At 30.6% G+C, this 17,350-nt stretch overlaps 2 protein-coding genes and 1 non-coding gene across 7 annotated transcripts; 1 reads left to right on the forward strand and 2 right to left on the reverse strand.

Annotated features, from left to right (window-relative positions):
- Positions 1 to 355: 355 nt before the first annotated feature.
- LOC137837778 (Got1/Sft2-like vescicle transport protein family) lies at positions 356 to 6,816 on the forward strand. Of its 5 annotated transcripts, none has more exons than XR_016520330.1 (6): positions 356 to 763; positions 3,048 to 3,101; positions 3,712 to 3,785; positions 5,171 to 5,283; positions 5,379 to 5,437; positions 6,505 to 6,816. XR_016520330.1 is itself a non-coding variant. In XM_068646900.1 (6 exons), exons 1-6 carry the CDS (start codon positions 611 to 613, stop codon positions 6,581 to 6,583), a joined length of 537 nt encoding a protein of 178 aa, XP_068503001.1. In that variant the 5' UTR covers positions 356 to 610; the 3' UTR covers positions 6,584 to 6,816. The 5 variants fall into 5 exon arrangements, 4 of the variants coding, with proteins under 4 accessions (XP_068503001.1, XP_090157253.1, XP_090157251.1 ...); XM_068646900.1 differs by having other exon boundaries at positions 5,166 to 5,283; XM_090301127.1 differs by having other exon boundaries at positions 375 to 763; positions 3,017 to 3,101; positions 5,166 to 5,283.
- Positions 6,817 to 7,423: 607 nt separating this feature from the next.
- Positions 7,424 to 11,416, reverse strand: LOC137837776 (4,5-DOPA dioxygenase extradiol). The gene is made up of 3 exons (XM_068646898.2): positions 10,959 to 11,416; positions 9,286 to 9,656; positions 7,424 to 7,782 (listed from the first exon to the last, which is right to left on the reverse strand). The coding sequence occupies exons 1-3, from the start codon at positions 11,310 to 11,312 to the stop codon at positions 7,587 to 7,589; spliced, it is 921 nt and encodes a 306-aa protein (XP_068502999.1). The 5' UTR covers positions 11,313 to 11,416; the 3' UTR covers positions 7,424 to 7,586.
- On the reverse strand, positions 8,716 to 8,787 carry TRNAQ-CUG (transfer RNA glutamine (anticodon CUG)). The gene has a single exon. It is a non-coding gene; the product is annotated as a tRNA-Gln (tRNA).
- Positions 11,417 to 17,350: the final 5,934 nt, after the last annotated feature.

Here is a 17,350-nt window from a genome sequence, read left to right on the forward strand (position 1 = left end):
TCACGTAATTCAGAACTTCTAGAAACCCTACTAGATTAGGTAATCTAGAACCTAATTAAAAACCCACTAGATTACGTAATTTGGTACCTATTTGTGCGAAGAAACTACCGAATTATATTATATCTTTTCAAATACTTTCGTCAAATTATACTTAAAGATGAAAACAGTGAAATTACTAAGTTGTAAATGAAGAGGACAATAGTGAATGATGGATAAGGAGAGATTTAGAAGGGAAGGAGAAAGTAGAAATATGTTAAAACAGGTTAAAGTAGATTAAAGTTATATTTTAATTTTTTAAAATTTTTAATTTTTTTTTTTACTGAAAGGTATAATAGTAAATGCGATTTTATAATGAGGGTGGTTGAAGAAGTCATGGAGGTGCAAGAAGAAGCTGTCTCAACTAAAAAACAAAATAGAGAGAAAGCTCTTTCAAGAGCTGGGTTTCGGTGAAGTGGAGTCGTTGTTGTGATATCTCCATCGAAATTCCACTCACAATTTCTGAAAATCGAAGCAACTCACTACGTAGTTACCTTTCGTTCCATAACCACAGATCCACCGTTTTATTTTTTCATTCTTTTTTTCCATTTTCCCGAGAAAGTGTGGGAAAACAATGGAAAAAATGAACAGAGCCTTCGAGAAAGTGAAGACAATGGTGGGAATGGACGTCGAAGACGAAGAGCAGCAGGCCGCGGCATTGGAAAACAGCAACTCCTTCGCCTTTATGGACGATTTCAACCGCAACTGCACCTTGTCCACCACACAGGTCTTCTACTTCGCTCCATTTCTGCTCCAATTGGAAAATTCAATTGTTGTTAATCGTTTCATTTCAGAGAAAATAGAATAATACTTAGCGATGAGATAGAAAGGAAGTGAAATTTGAGTGTGTGATTGATTCGGTACGGAAATGGATGTTCTAGGTTTTAGACGTGGATCTGTCCTTAATTGTGGTTTTTACATTGCTATAGTTTAGAATTTGATTTTCCTTTATTACCATTCTCGAAGGTCAGGTGTTTTGGTGTTTTAATTCGATTTGCTGTTGTTATATCAGAAACTGTAGTTAGTGTTAGGCTGGAAGATAGGTTGGTGAGAAGTTTTTTTTAATTCAGTGTTAGATGAGGAAAGCTACTCCATAGTTACATAATTCTCACAATAACCATGCATGCATATCACACCCAAATTTACTGTTTCTGTGATCTGGATTCCTTTTAATGGAGATCTTATAATAATAATGTGAAAAGTGATAAGTCGTGTACCTTAGCGAATCATGAATGCATACTTGTGCTGCATTCCTGATAACTACGACCTACCATAAGTGAGAACAAGTCAAGTGACCTCGAGATTTATTTGACCCCCTGTCAATTTACAATGTTTTTAAGGAAAATTAGCAAAATATTGCCGCGTAGGAATATTTTTAATTTTTAACCTTGAATTGGCAAGGTGCACAGTAGGAATGAAGGTAGAGAGTTGCATGGGCATGGTCATCACTTTTTTACCTTTTTGGATACTGGAAGCTATCAGTGTTATCATTAGCGGATTGTGGGAAATGGCAGAAAGCCAGTCCAGGCTTTCAATAGCATCCATATTTGCCCTTTCTCTACAGGGGCTGCCATCGTAGAGCGGTTTGGTCTAGAAGACATAGCAGACTGAAGAGCGTTGATAGTGACTGTATATATACTCTAAAATAGCTCTCTGAGCAGAGACCTCAGGGCCTATCTAGGGGATCATTTTTTTGGATTTCAGTTTCCAAAAATATAATCTATAATCCACTATATCATATAGTAGATAGTGTTGCAGACAAATTGTGGAAGTCACATAGGTGTTGTATATCGATGTGTTATATGTATAAAAATTAAGTTGTATGCAAAAAAAAAAGCGTCAAAATTGGCTTAATATTAAGTTGTTAACTCAAAAGTTCAGTTGGCTGGAGACTTGCTGGAATTTACTAGAGGATATAGGATACTTGTTGCACCTATGGTGCCATAGCAATTATAATAGTGGGTGGAGTTGCAATTCCAGATCCGAGGACTTCTGAATGCTTTAGCTCTAGCGGATATTTAACAACACTGGAAGTTTTACAATGTTCAATCCACAGATGATATGAGATTGAGAAATAAAAACAATAAAAAATATGGAGATAATATTTTCTAATAGAAATTATGCTTGTAGATTTTTTTGTATTGTTGGAAATAACTTATACTGGCTCTTAGGTGTAACTAAGAGTTGAGAATGATTCACTGATGGACTGCAAGAAATAACTGAATATCTTCACAAAATCATTCATAAAGGGTGAAGTAAAATAAATATTTGTTGGAAGATGACTGGATGCCTGAAATACATTTTATTTGGATCAGAATTTTTGTGGATTTCTTATTGAACTGAATTATAGTGATATTGCATAACTTTTAAGTTCATTCGTGTTTGTAAGATGTGCCTTGGTTAATGAATTAAGATATGTAGTCTATAGAGGTACCATGTTTTGAGGTTCTGTAGTTTAAATTCTCAATACAATAACTGTGCAATTCCAATTAAATAAGGATGCCTTCTGTTTCAAACTACATAATGGAGTTAGCTTGGCTTTGGTAATTTACAAACTCAAATCAAGCATTGGACTTTGAGGAGCATAATGATATTGTTTCTCTCTCTCTCTCTCTCTCTATATATATATATATATATATATATACATATATATGTATATATATATATATTTATTTTTTATTTATTTTTATATTTTTTATATATTTTTTTTTTGTAATTGTTCCATTCATGTTACCTGTTATTGTTGGGGGTTGGCTGGTTAGGTATTGGGGAATATCGAAAAGGTCAGAAGTATCAGTTTTACTTCATATTTTTGTGAGGCCTGATTAAATCTCTCTCTTTTCTCCTATATACTGGATTCTTTTACCAACTGTTTGCATCAATCACCTCATGTCTTCTTATTTACCCAAACTTCTATCATATTGAAAAATGTTAATTTGATTCATCTAACATGTTTCTATTTGTAAATTGTCTTTCACAGTTTAACTAATAAGCTCTCTGTCTGTGACCAGAGACTATATGGTTTTGCCATTTGCTTTTCTGCTGGATTAACTTGTACACTATTGGTAAGTTTGACATTATGATTTTTCTTGTTAAATAAGTGAAGCATATATGCTAGTGCTTCAGTTCAATGTGGAAATATTAATCTTAAGCTTTAATCGGTCTTAGAATATGGCCACACCCAATGCTGAAACAAGGCGTGCACACTACCAGTGTGGGCTCATTTATGCACCTTATATCCCTGTGAATGTTGAGAATGTTTCTATGGCCAGTATAACTGTAACCTATGACCAATATAGTCAAAACACAAGGCAGCAACCATGGCATTTAGATGTGTTCACCATTAGATTGTATTACTCTTATAGTTATAGAGCATAAACAAGAAACTCCTATACTTTCGGCTTCTTTTACTTAAATCAGCTACTGGAATAGAATAGATGTATAAATTTATATATTTAAATATGAGGGTAATGAATAAATCTCGTAATGGTTTCTCTTTCCTTTTGTATGAAAAATTGATGGGAATATAGTTCTTTTCACTTCCTTTCTGAAAACTTTACTTACAACTGTTGCTCTTTCTACTTTAATGTATAATAATATTAGCCTTTTAACTCAATTTTTTTGGCAGACAAGAATAAGCACTAACAAATGGCATTTCCCTCTCCCATGTTACAGTCCATGCTTGTTTTTTTCAAGCCAATCAAGTTTGCAATAGCATTCACTCTTGGTAATTTGCTTTCACTTGGAAGGTATGTCCTGTTTTAGAGCTGTATAATTACATTATGATGCTGACTTCCTTATACTCTGCAATTTAATGTAATAGAAATGAGGATACATTCAAACATTTTCTAGTTCACTGAATTTCCATTCACAGGTTTCAAATATTATGCTATTATCAGTAATGGGTTTTTTTTTTCTTTCTTTCCTTCGGAAAAGGGGGTTGGGGGAGGGGGAAGGAGATGATAATGTTTCTTTACTCTTTATATCACTGTGCGCGGCACTAATCCTATGAACCTCAAATTAGTACTTTTGCCATAAGGCTCTCACACCTGATAGGCTATTTTGTTGATTGGGCTCTCTTCGTAGACTTGATTTCTAAAAATTAATCAGTTAAATCCATTAAGTAATGCAGGAAACTGGAACTCTACTCAACCATAGATCACAGAGTGAAATGAGAAATGGGGGCATTACAGTGACTAGGTCAGCTCTTCAAGGCTGCCTAGCTTCCTCCGAAGTCCTAGTGTTATTGCTGATCCTTTCTTGCCTTCCGTTCATTCCATGTCTTCTTTTAATAACCTTGGCAAACTTCCCACCTTCCATACTCTTCCTCTACCCTGCATCCCATCCACATGTCTAGTCTATTAAAAGAAATTCCCATGCATATTCTATTTTATCTCACCTCTGTTACTCATGTTTGTCCTTAATCACTACCTTTCCTTTCTCCTCACTTGGCTCTTGGTATAATTGGGTATCTATCACAGTGCTTAAAAGTGGGATTTCCATGGTTTAATTTCTGTTCTTATGAACGAAATCACCAAGTATAGGAAGTCATTCTAATAAAATAGGTGTTAGGTATTTTGAATTCTTACTTTGTAGTAAACAAATTTCAACAACCAGTATAGAACAACTTTCTTAAGGTTAGGATATCAAGATGAAAATAAGCAAAGACTAATTTGCATAATCTTATTCTGGACTTCAGTTTCCTTTTTCTTTCTTTTAGCTGGGTGATGTAACACTCAGTATTATGCGCATATGATGTCTTTCTTGTATATATAAAAGTTAAATTTGAACAATGATTTTTGCTGTAAGTATTAGATTGATCCGTGGTCCAGTTACTTGTATTAAAGTGATCATTTTTCCATAGATGCAATCATTGAGATTTAAATTTTATTTATCTCCATTGTCACAATATATCCCTCTTTTACGTCTTTTGCTTTAGAAATTGTTTTATAGTTACATTTTATTGTTTCATCTTACTCTTACTAGTTTAGTATTTTAAATTAAAACTGACTAAATAGTTTGAAGTTGAAAAATTATGAATAGTTCATGTTTATATATTGACTTTGAAACTCCTTTTCAATGCTGTTCTGTTTACTTTAAATGCTAAGTGGGAATCTTTTTTATGGCAGCACAGCATTCCTAATAGGTCCTAAGAGGCAAGTGACAATGATGCTTGATCCTGCTCGTATATATGCAACAGCCATATACATTGCAAGTATGATAGTCGCCTTGTTTTGTGCTCTTTATGTAAGTCAATGTAGTTGTCTTTTCTTCATTTTATTTAAGCACAAAAAGATCCCATCTTTTACTAGCTCATTATCTCATTATTTTGCATTAAACAGGTTCATAACAAGTTACTGACACTTCTTGCAATTATTTTGGAGTTTGGGGCACTTGTTTGGTATGTCACATATTTTCCAATTGTCTTCCATATAAATTTGTTCAATATAACCCGAAGTGTGCTGTATGCACACATTAAGTTACCATACCATAAATCTGATGTGGCACAAAAGAGTATGCCAAATGTATGGAAAATTCTAAAGATAAATTCAATTATATAATGTATATATGCTCCAAAGAGAAAGGCTATATGTCCACCAATAAGCCCCGAAAAAAGTTTGAATGGTTAGTTATAGAATTAGTCAGGGTAGCCATGAACTGATGATGAAAATTGAAAGACCTATTTAGTAAACGTGTATTTTTAGTTGAAATAGCTCGAGTGTCTTGTAACATAGGGGTAAAAAAAAAATGAAAGGGCAAACTCAGCCGCAGTGCCTTCCTAGATAAGGCAAAAGGGTGGGAATATGAAATGAGCTAAGCACAATTGGCATTCGAAACTTGAATTTGTGATTAACTCAGTGATGAAGTAGTTGAGGCAGACATTATGATGTGTGGATGGTGCAGCTCCGTTTTTGCGTTAGACTAACTGCTTCAAGCTGGGTCAACTGTGTGAATAGCAACAGTTTTCATGAATCAACTAGCCTTTAGTTGGCTGATGTGGCAATATCTGATGCGACTACATCTTTACTAGAGCTACACATATAAGGCTTGAAAAAAATTGAGAAACCTAGGAATGAAGCCAACACCCAATAATGCAAGGAGTGAGCTTCTACCACCACTACACCAATGTGCTTTATCATTTTATGTTTTGTATAAATTACCATATACTTGAGATTAATGTAAAAAATAAACGAAAATTAAGCAGTTAATTTTTATCTCTTATCAGTATTTATTGTCATCTAATAGTTTGGCTACTCAAATCTTGTTATTAATAAAAACTTATATAGCATTGTAAAACTAAAAGCACTTTATTTCATTTGAAGTATTAATGATATCTACGTTTCAATATTGTATAATCTAATATCTCTTCAAGAATGCAATAATATGATTTATCCTGTTGTGATTGACAGGTATCCACTCCTATATAATCTGACATATTTCTCTATCTTCTGGTATATTTATTGACAGGTATAGTTTGAGCTACATCCCTTTTGCGAGGTCCATGGTTTCAAAGATCATGGTTTCATGCTTTGACACAGAATTTTAGGTTATAAACTCAAAAAATGACTATGGCATTGTCTTTCACACCCTCAATATCCTAGAAGTCCTACAGAAAAAGGTTTTCTGACATTGAAATACACTTGTGGATTATGATTCTCTTTATTGTCTGCTCTTCCCTTTCGTGGACTCTTGTGTAGGTTCCACTAGATTGTTAGACGTAAAATCTTGTGCATTTGTATTTTGTTGTTTTTGGGCTAATGTAAAAATCTTCATTTCTCAGCTGTGTCCTTTCACTCTTCACTCGTTTCTCATTTCTTGTTTTCGTTGCTTCGTGCTGCTTTGGGGGATGGCTATGTCCCAAAGTCTGCAACCTTTAATTTCAAGAACAATTCTTGCCCAAAACGGTTGATTCATTTAATCAATTAAAAAACATCACATCTTAGAAAAAAAGAAGTGAGAGTCCATTCAGCAAGAAACTACAAAGCTGGAGATAAACACGTTTTCAAAGGATTTTTTTTTAAGTGTGATTTTTAATAAATGGCCAATTTAGCGTTGTCTTATTAGTTTTTGAAACCGAGTAAAATTTAAATGAATTTCTGAAATTTTGTTTAACTTCATAAAAAAAAAACTGAATTGGAATCAAGACAAAACATAATTAAAGACTTGAAAGAAATTCTAAATTTTTTAGAAACTTATTTGAGTTTTCTTTAGTTTCATATATTTAATATCTAGATATATTTTTATTAAACTATTCATTCATTCATGAATAAAACCTTATGGTAGCATCTTTATCTTATTCACCAAGAAAATTAACTAGCAATAAAGAGAATGACACATTGCACAACTTTCAAATGTTTTCTCATGCAAGAGAGAGAAAAAAGGTAAATAAGTAGGAAGAGGTGAAAGGAGATAGATTAATAAACGAACAACAAGTTCACATCATCACATGTCCTTATTGATCAAACAATGTATTTGTAATTTGAACAAACTGTAGCATATATATATGAAGACAAGAGTGAAGAATGTGGAGAAGAAATGAGTATGTGGTATTAAATGTCAGTAGCTGCAAAACTGAAAGAAGCATAAGAGATAGAACCAGCATCCCAACTATCATGAACAACTTTGGCCTTTGCATTTTCACCAGCAGCACCCATGGCCACATGCAATGGGAAGAAATGATCAGGCCAAGGATGAGCCATTTTTGCATATGGAGCCTTCTCTTCATATTCATTTACTTCCTCGTATCTGCATCAGTCATGGATTGAAGAAATACATAATTAAGAACCATGTTATTTCCCATTTTGCTACTAGCCAATGCATCAAGTGTAAACGTTTCCAGCACATCAAAATCACTGTATGTTCATAATGAGTAAAATTCATAACTCTAGTTGAAGAAGACTATGCCACTTTTACTTTTTTACCACTTGGTAACCTATTTCATAAGCTCAGATAAAGTTCTCAGTGAATCAAAAACATCCAAGAAAACTATACTGTTGTGTTATGTTCCAATAGACAGTTACCACTTTGAATGTAGAAGCTCACCAGAGTCAACCTAAAGTAGAAGCTCACCAGAGCCAACCTAAAGTAGAAGCTCACCAGATACAACAATAATGCATGTTGGTGAATGTAGGGAATCCTTTGATGCTACCTATGTATTTATCATTTGCAATTCTTTCCCAACTTAGAATTAAGATTTAGGACCATACAAAGAATGTTAGTATGAATGTGAATGTAGAAACCAAAGCAAGGAATCATGGCTCCTTCTTCCCGCACCTAGTCTAAATTGTCCATGTGCAATTTTTAGACATATAATATGAAACACATTTTTTAATTGTATAATATTTCCAGATATAAATGTATTTCAGATTATAAATTTTAAGATGTATTATAGATTGTAAAATCAAGATCGTGTAATTGGACATACATTTTTTTATTTTTAAATTGTGTAATGTAAAATATAGTTTTTAATTATGTATTTTAGAATACATTTCCAAATCTAAAAAAAATATTATGATAATCCGCTGAAATACATTTATGAATTTAAAAATATATTTTGATTTAAACAATTCGAAAATGCATTATAGATTTCACAATTGTAATTATCAATTGAACATTTTGGAAACAAGTTAAGAATTAATTCTAAAGTTAAAACTAAAATTGCATCATCTGCCAAAAAAAAGGTCCTACCGAGATTTGAACTCGGGTTACTGGATTCAGAGTCCAATGTCCTAACCACTAGACCATAGGACCTTATTCATTTAAACTTTATTTTACAATTCACAAATTAACTATTATAACTATAATTAGTTTTCAAATCTTATGATTTGTAACTTTACTAAATATTAAATTATTATTTCAAATTGTTAAATGCAAAAGACGTATAATTCGAAAATAACTTGAAAATGAATGTCACATCCAAAGTTGCTCAAGTCCTTTTAGAAAAAAAACCTAAAAACTTATGCCTAAAAAATATGTGATGTATTTAAATATAAACATATATAATAAAGATAAATTTATAATTAAATGATATAAAAAAAAATATTAAAATAACAATATTATGGATTTGTGATTGTATAAAAAATTATGGATTATTAATGTATCATTGAAAAAAATATGAACTAACTTGAAAACACCTATAGTAACCTCCACCTCCTCCAGCAATACTCAGTGAATTCAATGTCTAAAGCAAGAAGTCACAATAACAGCAATGGAGGTTGAATGAATAATAAAACAGGGTAAAAGCATTACCTTCCATGAAGAAGAGAGGTTTTCAGCCAGGAGATAAAAGCCTGAGCCCATGGAGCAGGTGGGCTATTACGAGGACCCATTGCTCTGAGGTTGTGGGTGGCACTCCCAGACCCAATGATCAGAACACCTTCATCTTTAAGAGGGGCCAAAGCCTTTCCCATGTTATAGTGGTAAGTACCTCCCTTGTTGGATGAAACTGAGAGTTGACACACAGGGATATCTGCCTCTGGGTACATCAACATCAGAGGCACCCATGCACCATGGTCAAGCCCACGTTTCGTGTCTTCATCCACATGGCTAAACCCTGATCCTAAGAGCACCTCCTTCACCCTCTTGGCCAAGTGTGGTGCCCCAGGTGCTGGATATTTCAACTACCAACAAAAGGGTACACAAGTTCAAGATAAAACCAGAGAAAAATAGTAAGAGATCATCAAAATGTGAGAAAAAATCAGTGTAGGTTTGATTTCTATTCTAAAAAGAAAAAGTTTAGATTTTGAAGAAATTCAAAATGGAATTTAAGTTTAACTCAATATCATAAAATCGGTTTATAAGTTTAGGTTTGCACCACTTATATACTATGAAATGTCCACTATGAGGCTCAGACACTCCTGTGTGTCCGTGTCGAATTCACGTTATCAGTAAAGCGTTCAATTCAAAAAATATTTATTGGATTTATGACAATTCTAATACAATTTTCACACAATTTAAAAAAAATATATTAATTTTCTAAAAATTCAAACTTATTATATAAATTTTAGTATAATTATAAAAATAAGGAACAAATCATTTTCATGGTAAGAGATGAAATTGTGTTAGAAAATAATTTTGAACGAAAAATATGAGAAGTAAATTAAACATACTCTTAATATTTGCAGTTATATTTGAACTATGCTCAAATCATGGTTGTTTTAAAAAAGCAAGGGATTGAAGTCAAAGATAATAAGATATAAAAATAATAATTAGAATGTAAGTTTAAAGAATATTAGGATGGTAATATTCACCAAAAATAAACTAATGGCAAAGAACCAGTCAAATTGGTTCTCACTTCAAACCATGAATAATCATGCTAATATAATTAACTTTAAAAAAAACATATAAAGTGGGTTTGACATTGACCAAGTTCTTCTTTTATATACATAATTTTTTTTTTTTATCTATTTTGCTCTTCCATTAATTTTAAATTTTATTCCCACAGTCACAGCAATTATTATCGAAAATAAGTATTTTTTTCCGAGTTAATCACAATTAAATTTAACTCTAAAATAGATAATAAGTCACAAAATACATTTTTTTCTTTAATTTATTTATAATCTATAACAATTTATAAAGGAGATTTTTTTTAAATTGATTTGTAAACTTTTGAATATTTTACTAATTTTACTCTTACCGATATAAATTATTTTAAATTTTATTTTTTATTAATTTATATTAGTAAATAAATATTTATCTTTTCATAACACAGTAGAAAATGTAAAACTGATTCGTGTTTTCAAACATCGTAAATGTCGAATAACTAAAAACAGAAATATTAATTTGATTTATAGAATCAAATAACTTACCAAATTTGTAATAATAAAGAGATGAAATTGAGAAAAAATTGTATAAGCAGAGAGATTAAGAAAGTAATTTAACCTAATAATAATAATAGTAAAAAATTATGCAAACAAACAAACCTTGTACATGGATTTGGGGAAGCCGTAGAAGTCGTAGACGGTGTCGTTTCGGTCAACGACGTTGACGGTGGGAAGATTGGTGTCCCAGTGGCCGGAGACAACGAGAATGGCGGAGGGTGGCGTCGGAAACTGCTCTTTCCATGAACTGAAGAACTTCCTCGCCGGAATCGAATCATCCACGGCGAGACTTGGTGATCCATGCGATACGAAGAACGTCTCCTTCAATTTCAACCCCATTTTCTCACTCTTCTTCTTCTCTTCAATCGAATCTTCAATCAAATCACCACTTTCTACTTTTTCTTCTCTCTTTGCCCAACTATTTGAACTGTAACAAAATCTTAAGATTTTGTTCATAGATAGTTGTAATCAATGAACGAACCATTCAGAGACAGATAAAGAAAGAAAAGTCTTTATATTATGTAAAATATTATTGTTACATACTATATACCAATTATTATAAATGTTTTGGTTATGTGTTCGTATTTAATAAAATTTTGATTTTTATATTATTTCTATTAAAAAGTCTAATTTTAAGAAATATAAAAATTAAATGATTAATTTTAAGTTCAGAGGTTATGTAGTTATTGTTAAGTAAAGATCGTATGATTGTGTATTACTACGTAAAAATATATTTCAATTTAATAAAAAATAAAATAATCTTACTACAATTAACATATATGAAACTGCTAAAACAAATTGTGTTCACGTAAAAGTATAGATTTAATAAAGGATAAAATAGTTTTATTGAAATTTGACTCGTGAAATTGTTTAAAAAGTTATATATACAAGTATAAATATTATGATGATTATTTGTTTATTCCACGGTCTATGTTTTATTGTCATAATTGTTTTTTAATCAGGTAACGTGTAATGATTTTGTATTGTTTGTTTATTATATTTTCCGTTCTATGTTTGTGACATTTGACCGGCCAACGTTTTATTTGACGGGCCAATGTTTTAGATGAAATTAACTCAAAAGTGTCATTGTCATGCCATAATTTTAATAGATGATAATTTACATGATAATTACGAAAAAAAAAATCAAAACACTGTGAGTAAAGGCTGTATTGCGTTTTGCTTTTTATTTATTTATTTTACATGATATTGTAATATACACTCAAAACAAAAATCTTTATTTTGAAAGATCATTAGTTACTTTTAACTAAAATTACAAGTATTATTTGGACACAGACCCATTCTTGATAAAAACTGAGTATTGTTTGAAACACAATCACTCTTAACTAAAATTTGAGTATTGTTTGTATCTCAATCATTCTTAACCAACCCATTGAGTATTGTTTAGAAAGAAACTATTTTCGGTTAAGACATACTATTCTTTTGACAAGGTCACTCATAGTTCACCCAATGAATATTGTTTGGAACACGATCACTCTTGACTAAGATAAAATATTGTTTGGATAGTAATCACTTATAACTAAGACATTGGACATTGTATGGAATGCAATTATTCATATCTAAACAAACAAGGCGTATAGAGATGTGATAAAAAAATATCAGAAGAGTTTGGTCACTAAAGAGGATTAGTGTCTAAAGATGTATACAATGATATGAACTTTCTTCTAGTTTGCTATATGAACACAACAATTTTCTCTACAAAGCTTGTAAGAGCAAAAAAATATTTTAGCAACATTTTGACACTTAACCATCGTTCTCTTTTTTTGTCTTCTTCTTCGAAGGATAAATTTATATAAAGCTTGGAAGAAAGAGTTGTTGCAAATCCTTTTCTGACCGTTGAAAGCGTTGAACTCAAATAGCTTGATATCTTCTAGCACCTGATGAGTGCGAATGTAGAGATGCATTAAATATGTTCCGTGCAACATTAAATATGTTCCATGCAACATTAAATGTCAATCTATTGTTCAAGCAACATTCTAATAGCAAGAACACTTATAAGCACTTGGCTAGAGAACTTTCTACTCAAAACGAAGTAAAAGACAAAGATTGCACATATATTTCGACCATAGTTGACATAAATTTGTGTGAGGATGGTTGTTGAAACAAAACAACTTTAGCTCATATCCCAATAGATATTGATGTAGATGTTTACTTATTAAATCATCTGGATAGACAAAAGATGAAAACTTTTCCTATAATATAAAAATAAGCTTCCAAAATATTTTTGTCAAATATAGTGTAGGCTTAAAGGCTATGTGCATTTATCTTCAGTTAAAGATTTTACTTATCAAATGAAACAAAGATTGCAAGGTGTTGTATCATCTATTAGACGAAGTGTTTAAAATAGACTTTGATGTCTCCAAATCCATGAAGATTGGTTGAAGGCTTTGTTGTTGCTTATGTGTGTGGGTTTTGGGTAGTTTGAATTTGTAATCCACTCTTAGGTTTAGGGTTTAAGGTTTAGGGTTTAGTTAGAATCCAAAGTTGGTTTAAATCAAATTCTTTTGAAAAAAAGTGTTTTCCAAAGAAGTGGAAAAAAACCTGTTGTTTTATCGTTTCAATCGGTTGTTTTACACTTGGTGTTTTTGAAACAAGTTTTGACAGAGCTTGAAATTTGTTGACCTTACTGTCAAACCAATTCAATCGGTTATTTCGACATTTCAACTGATTGTTTTTTGAAAATCCTTAACAAAATTTGTTAAGTTTGGTAAATATGTTTTAATTGATTCAAAACTGATTTGACTCTTGTATTAAATGTTTTTAACAATCTTTTGGAGTTTAAATAATTTGTTTTACGCTCCTGGTAGTTAAGATATCAGATTAAATCTTTCAAATTAGTTTTCTCCAAGATTGCTTCAAGCTTTGGATTTTTCTAAGAGTGAAATAGGATTGTTTTGGAATTTTTGAATTCAATCTCTGATTGTATTTGGTGTGATCATTCATTTTCTCTCTTAAATACAATAATTCTGTGTAAACATGTTTTGTGCAGATCCAGAGGATGTTCTGTGATCTGTGGTGTGTTGTTTGCCAAAGGAGGTGTGTGTTCTTGAAGGGTTCAAGATCACCTCTTTGGTGTGTGGTTTGTAATCAAGGTTATTTGATTGCTTAGTGGAATACCCAGTGGTTTATGGGGGACTGGATGTAACTCTTGGATAAGAGTGAACCAGTATAAATTTGTCGTGTGATTCTTTCTACCCTTAATCTCATTTAAATATATTTTAGTTTGTTTTTATTAACTGTTGATAAAAGCAACCAGTTGAATCACATAAACAATCGATTGATTTTCTGGAAACATAATAAAACAAATTTGTTTCTTGGATAACTTGATGTTTTTCTCTTTGATTCTTCATTAACTTTCTCTATACCTTCAATATTTGCGAAAATCTTTTATAAACAGTTAACCCCCTCTTGTTTAAGGCCTACAATTCTAACACGAAACACTTTCATCTTGCAATAGTTTGTTGTTTTTCATAATTCATTATCTTTTAGATGAAACATCTACATGTTTTACACTTTTGCGTGACATACACTTAATCAAAACTAATGGACAATTGGACTTTGCTCTAACAATAATAAGTCTCATTTTAAAATTTATATTTAGAGAAATTTTAATTATTTCACAATGTAAAAGTTTTATGTTTTTTTTAAATAAATTATTTTATACTTACTTAGTCTTTCATTCATTCTTAATGTCAATTTATAAAAATTAAGGCTTAATTAAATTTTAATTTCAATTTGAATATTTTTAATTAAGTATTTATTATAAATTTTTATTCTATTTATCACAAATTTTGTATTTTTAATTGAGTTTTTATTGTGTTGTTTGGTTTTGCTATCAATTGAGTTGGTAATCAATACATTGCATTGTCATAACTTATGTATCTCCGCGTAAAAAATTAAAGTTGACATAATTAAGTTTTAAATATCTCATAAAATTTAGTTATTTTCTATAAAGTATTTATTAAAAAAATTTGTCTATTGAAGGTTCAAAATCTTTATATTTTTTAATTGAGTCTCTACCACACGGTCCTTTGATTTTGTAGTTTCATGCATAACCACAAATTTAGATAATTAAACAAATGAAGCTCTATAATCTTAATTATCTTTATAATAAAATGATATCTTTTTTTAAAATTAAATATTAAAACAAAAATAAATCAATCATGTGGAGACACATCAATTTTCTTAACAGCAAAATCAAACAACAAGAACTCAAGTAAAAGATATAAAAATCTTAGATATTCAATAGAATGAAAATGTTTAATAAGGTTGTCTCAATTGAAAATATCCAAATTTATGGGAGACTTCAAACTTATTTATGTTATTTTTATTTTTCATGTAGAGACACATAGACAATGACGACCCAATGTTACTTTAGTTGACGAGAAAATCAAACAATATCGACTTAATTGAAAAATATAAATTTTTTGGATACTCAATAGAACAATTTTTTTTATTTGGAATTCAATTGAAAAATAAAACTCAAATTTATAAGAGACTTAAAACTTAATTAAAAATAAATAAATACTGAATTGGATTACTATTTCTGAAATTTTCATATTATATAATATTAATGTTTCCAACAAAAATCCTAATAAAGGTTTTTAATATAATTTTTAACGATGAAGAGAATTAGTAGAATATGTATTAAGTTTTAAAAATACCATTTTCTGAACATCTTTGTCTAATGGAAAGGAGAGGGCATTGTGTGCAATGAACATATTGTAGTTAGTATAGTAAAATTAAAATAAAAGGGCATATTAAGCGAATTCTTATGAAATATAACTGTAAATTACTTTTAAGTGTTAAAATATCTTTGAGTAGTTGTTAGTGCAATGAATTTTATTAGCCACAACATAGCCATCATAAGACAATGAGCTTGAAATAATCTCATCTAGTTTGCTTCACACCTCATTGTGTACATTGCATTCATTTATAAAATCAAAACAACAACAAAAGCCTAATAAAAAACAAAAGAAATAAAAATAAGAAAAGACTAAACACCAACAATCATCTCAACAAGACAAGTCCTCAAAATAAAATTATTTTAATTAGTTTGAGAATGTGTAATATAGGTAATGTGAGACTATATGCCTTTTGTAATACTTAAAATTCACAATATAGCCCACATATTGCAAAAAGAAAGAGAAAGAAAGAAAAAAAAAAGAAAGAAGAAAATCATGTGTTTTATATAAGATATAACGCATTAGAGCTGGTATAGCAAGTTATATGAATCAATTCTAAACTAAGAAACTTAACACACAATGCAGTTAGTATAACAAGCTATATGAACCAAAACACTTAGTGTATGTTAGGGATTATTCAATCATAATACACCCACACAATTCTTGCTTTTATAGATGTGTTGCAATTACTAAGCCATTTCACATGCCTGATATTTATGAGAGCTTTAAAGATTTTTCCAAGATCCCATGCAAAAAACTCTTGTTAGCACTCATATAGGTGATTTCATCAAAGTGTATGTCCCAAATCATGCACCATCTGTAATATGAAAATTATTAAAAACTTTGTTGAAGTTAAAATTCCTTATACCACATAAAATTTAGCTACAAAGTTTACCTTATCAATGATGCACTATCTAGCACTTTGACACACCATAGGAAACAAAGTTGATTTTAAATCAATTTTAGTGCTAAAATAATTTACAAGTGACTTGTTTTTACCCGTATGAACCTTATTCATGGGATCTCTAATTAGAAAGGTTGAGTTTCCATCATCTAATTGTTTCCAATTGCCTTGAGTCTCATTCCTCTTGATGTTTCAAAAATCAAGTTTCTCTTTAGGAGTTTCATCAAAGGATCTATTGAATTTCGTTATGACTTAACATAATCAATGGAAATTGTTCCATTCTTTAATATTTGCTTAATAAAATTATGTCTCAATTGTATATGTTTGTTCTTTCCATTGTAAGCTTTATTTTTTGCTATAGTTATTACTAATTGGTAATCACAATGCATTGATGCAAATGTGGTTGGTTTCATTCCTAACTAAGAATTTTTTCAACCACTCAACTTCACTTCCAATCATTTCAAGAGCAACAAACTCTGATTTCACTATTCATCTTACAATAATTGTTTGCCTAATTAATCTATATGTAATTGCATTATCCTCAAGTGTAAACATATAACAACTTGTGGATTTTGTCTGATTTGAATTAGTGATTGAGATAACATCATTGTACTCTTCTAGTACGAGAGGAAATCCACTATATTCAATGTCATAAGTCATTATGCCTCTAAGTATTTTATGAGTCTTGTAAGCGCATCTCAATTATCTTAATTAGGACATTGAGTGTACCTACTCAGTTTTCCTAATGCATAAGAAATGTCTATCTAAAAAATCTCATTAAATGTAATAAGCTCTTAAATATTTGGGCATATTGAGGTTGAGAAATAGATACTCTTCTATTTTTTTAATTTAGAGTTAGCATAAAAAAATGTGCTTAGTGGTTTAAA

The sequence above is a fragment of the Phaseolus vulgaris genome, chromosome 4 (assembly GCF_051622355.1).
Source record: "Phaseolus vulgaris cultivar YP4 chromosome 4, ASM5162235v1, whole genome shotgun sequence".
Lineage (NCBI taxonomy): Eukaryota > Viridiplantae > Streptophyta > Magnoliopsida > Fabales > Fabaceae > Phaseolus > Phaseolus vulgaris.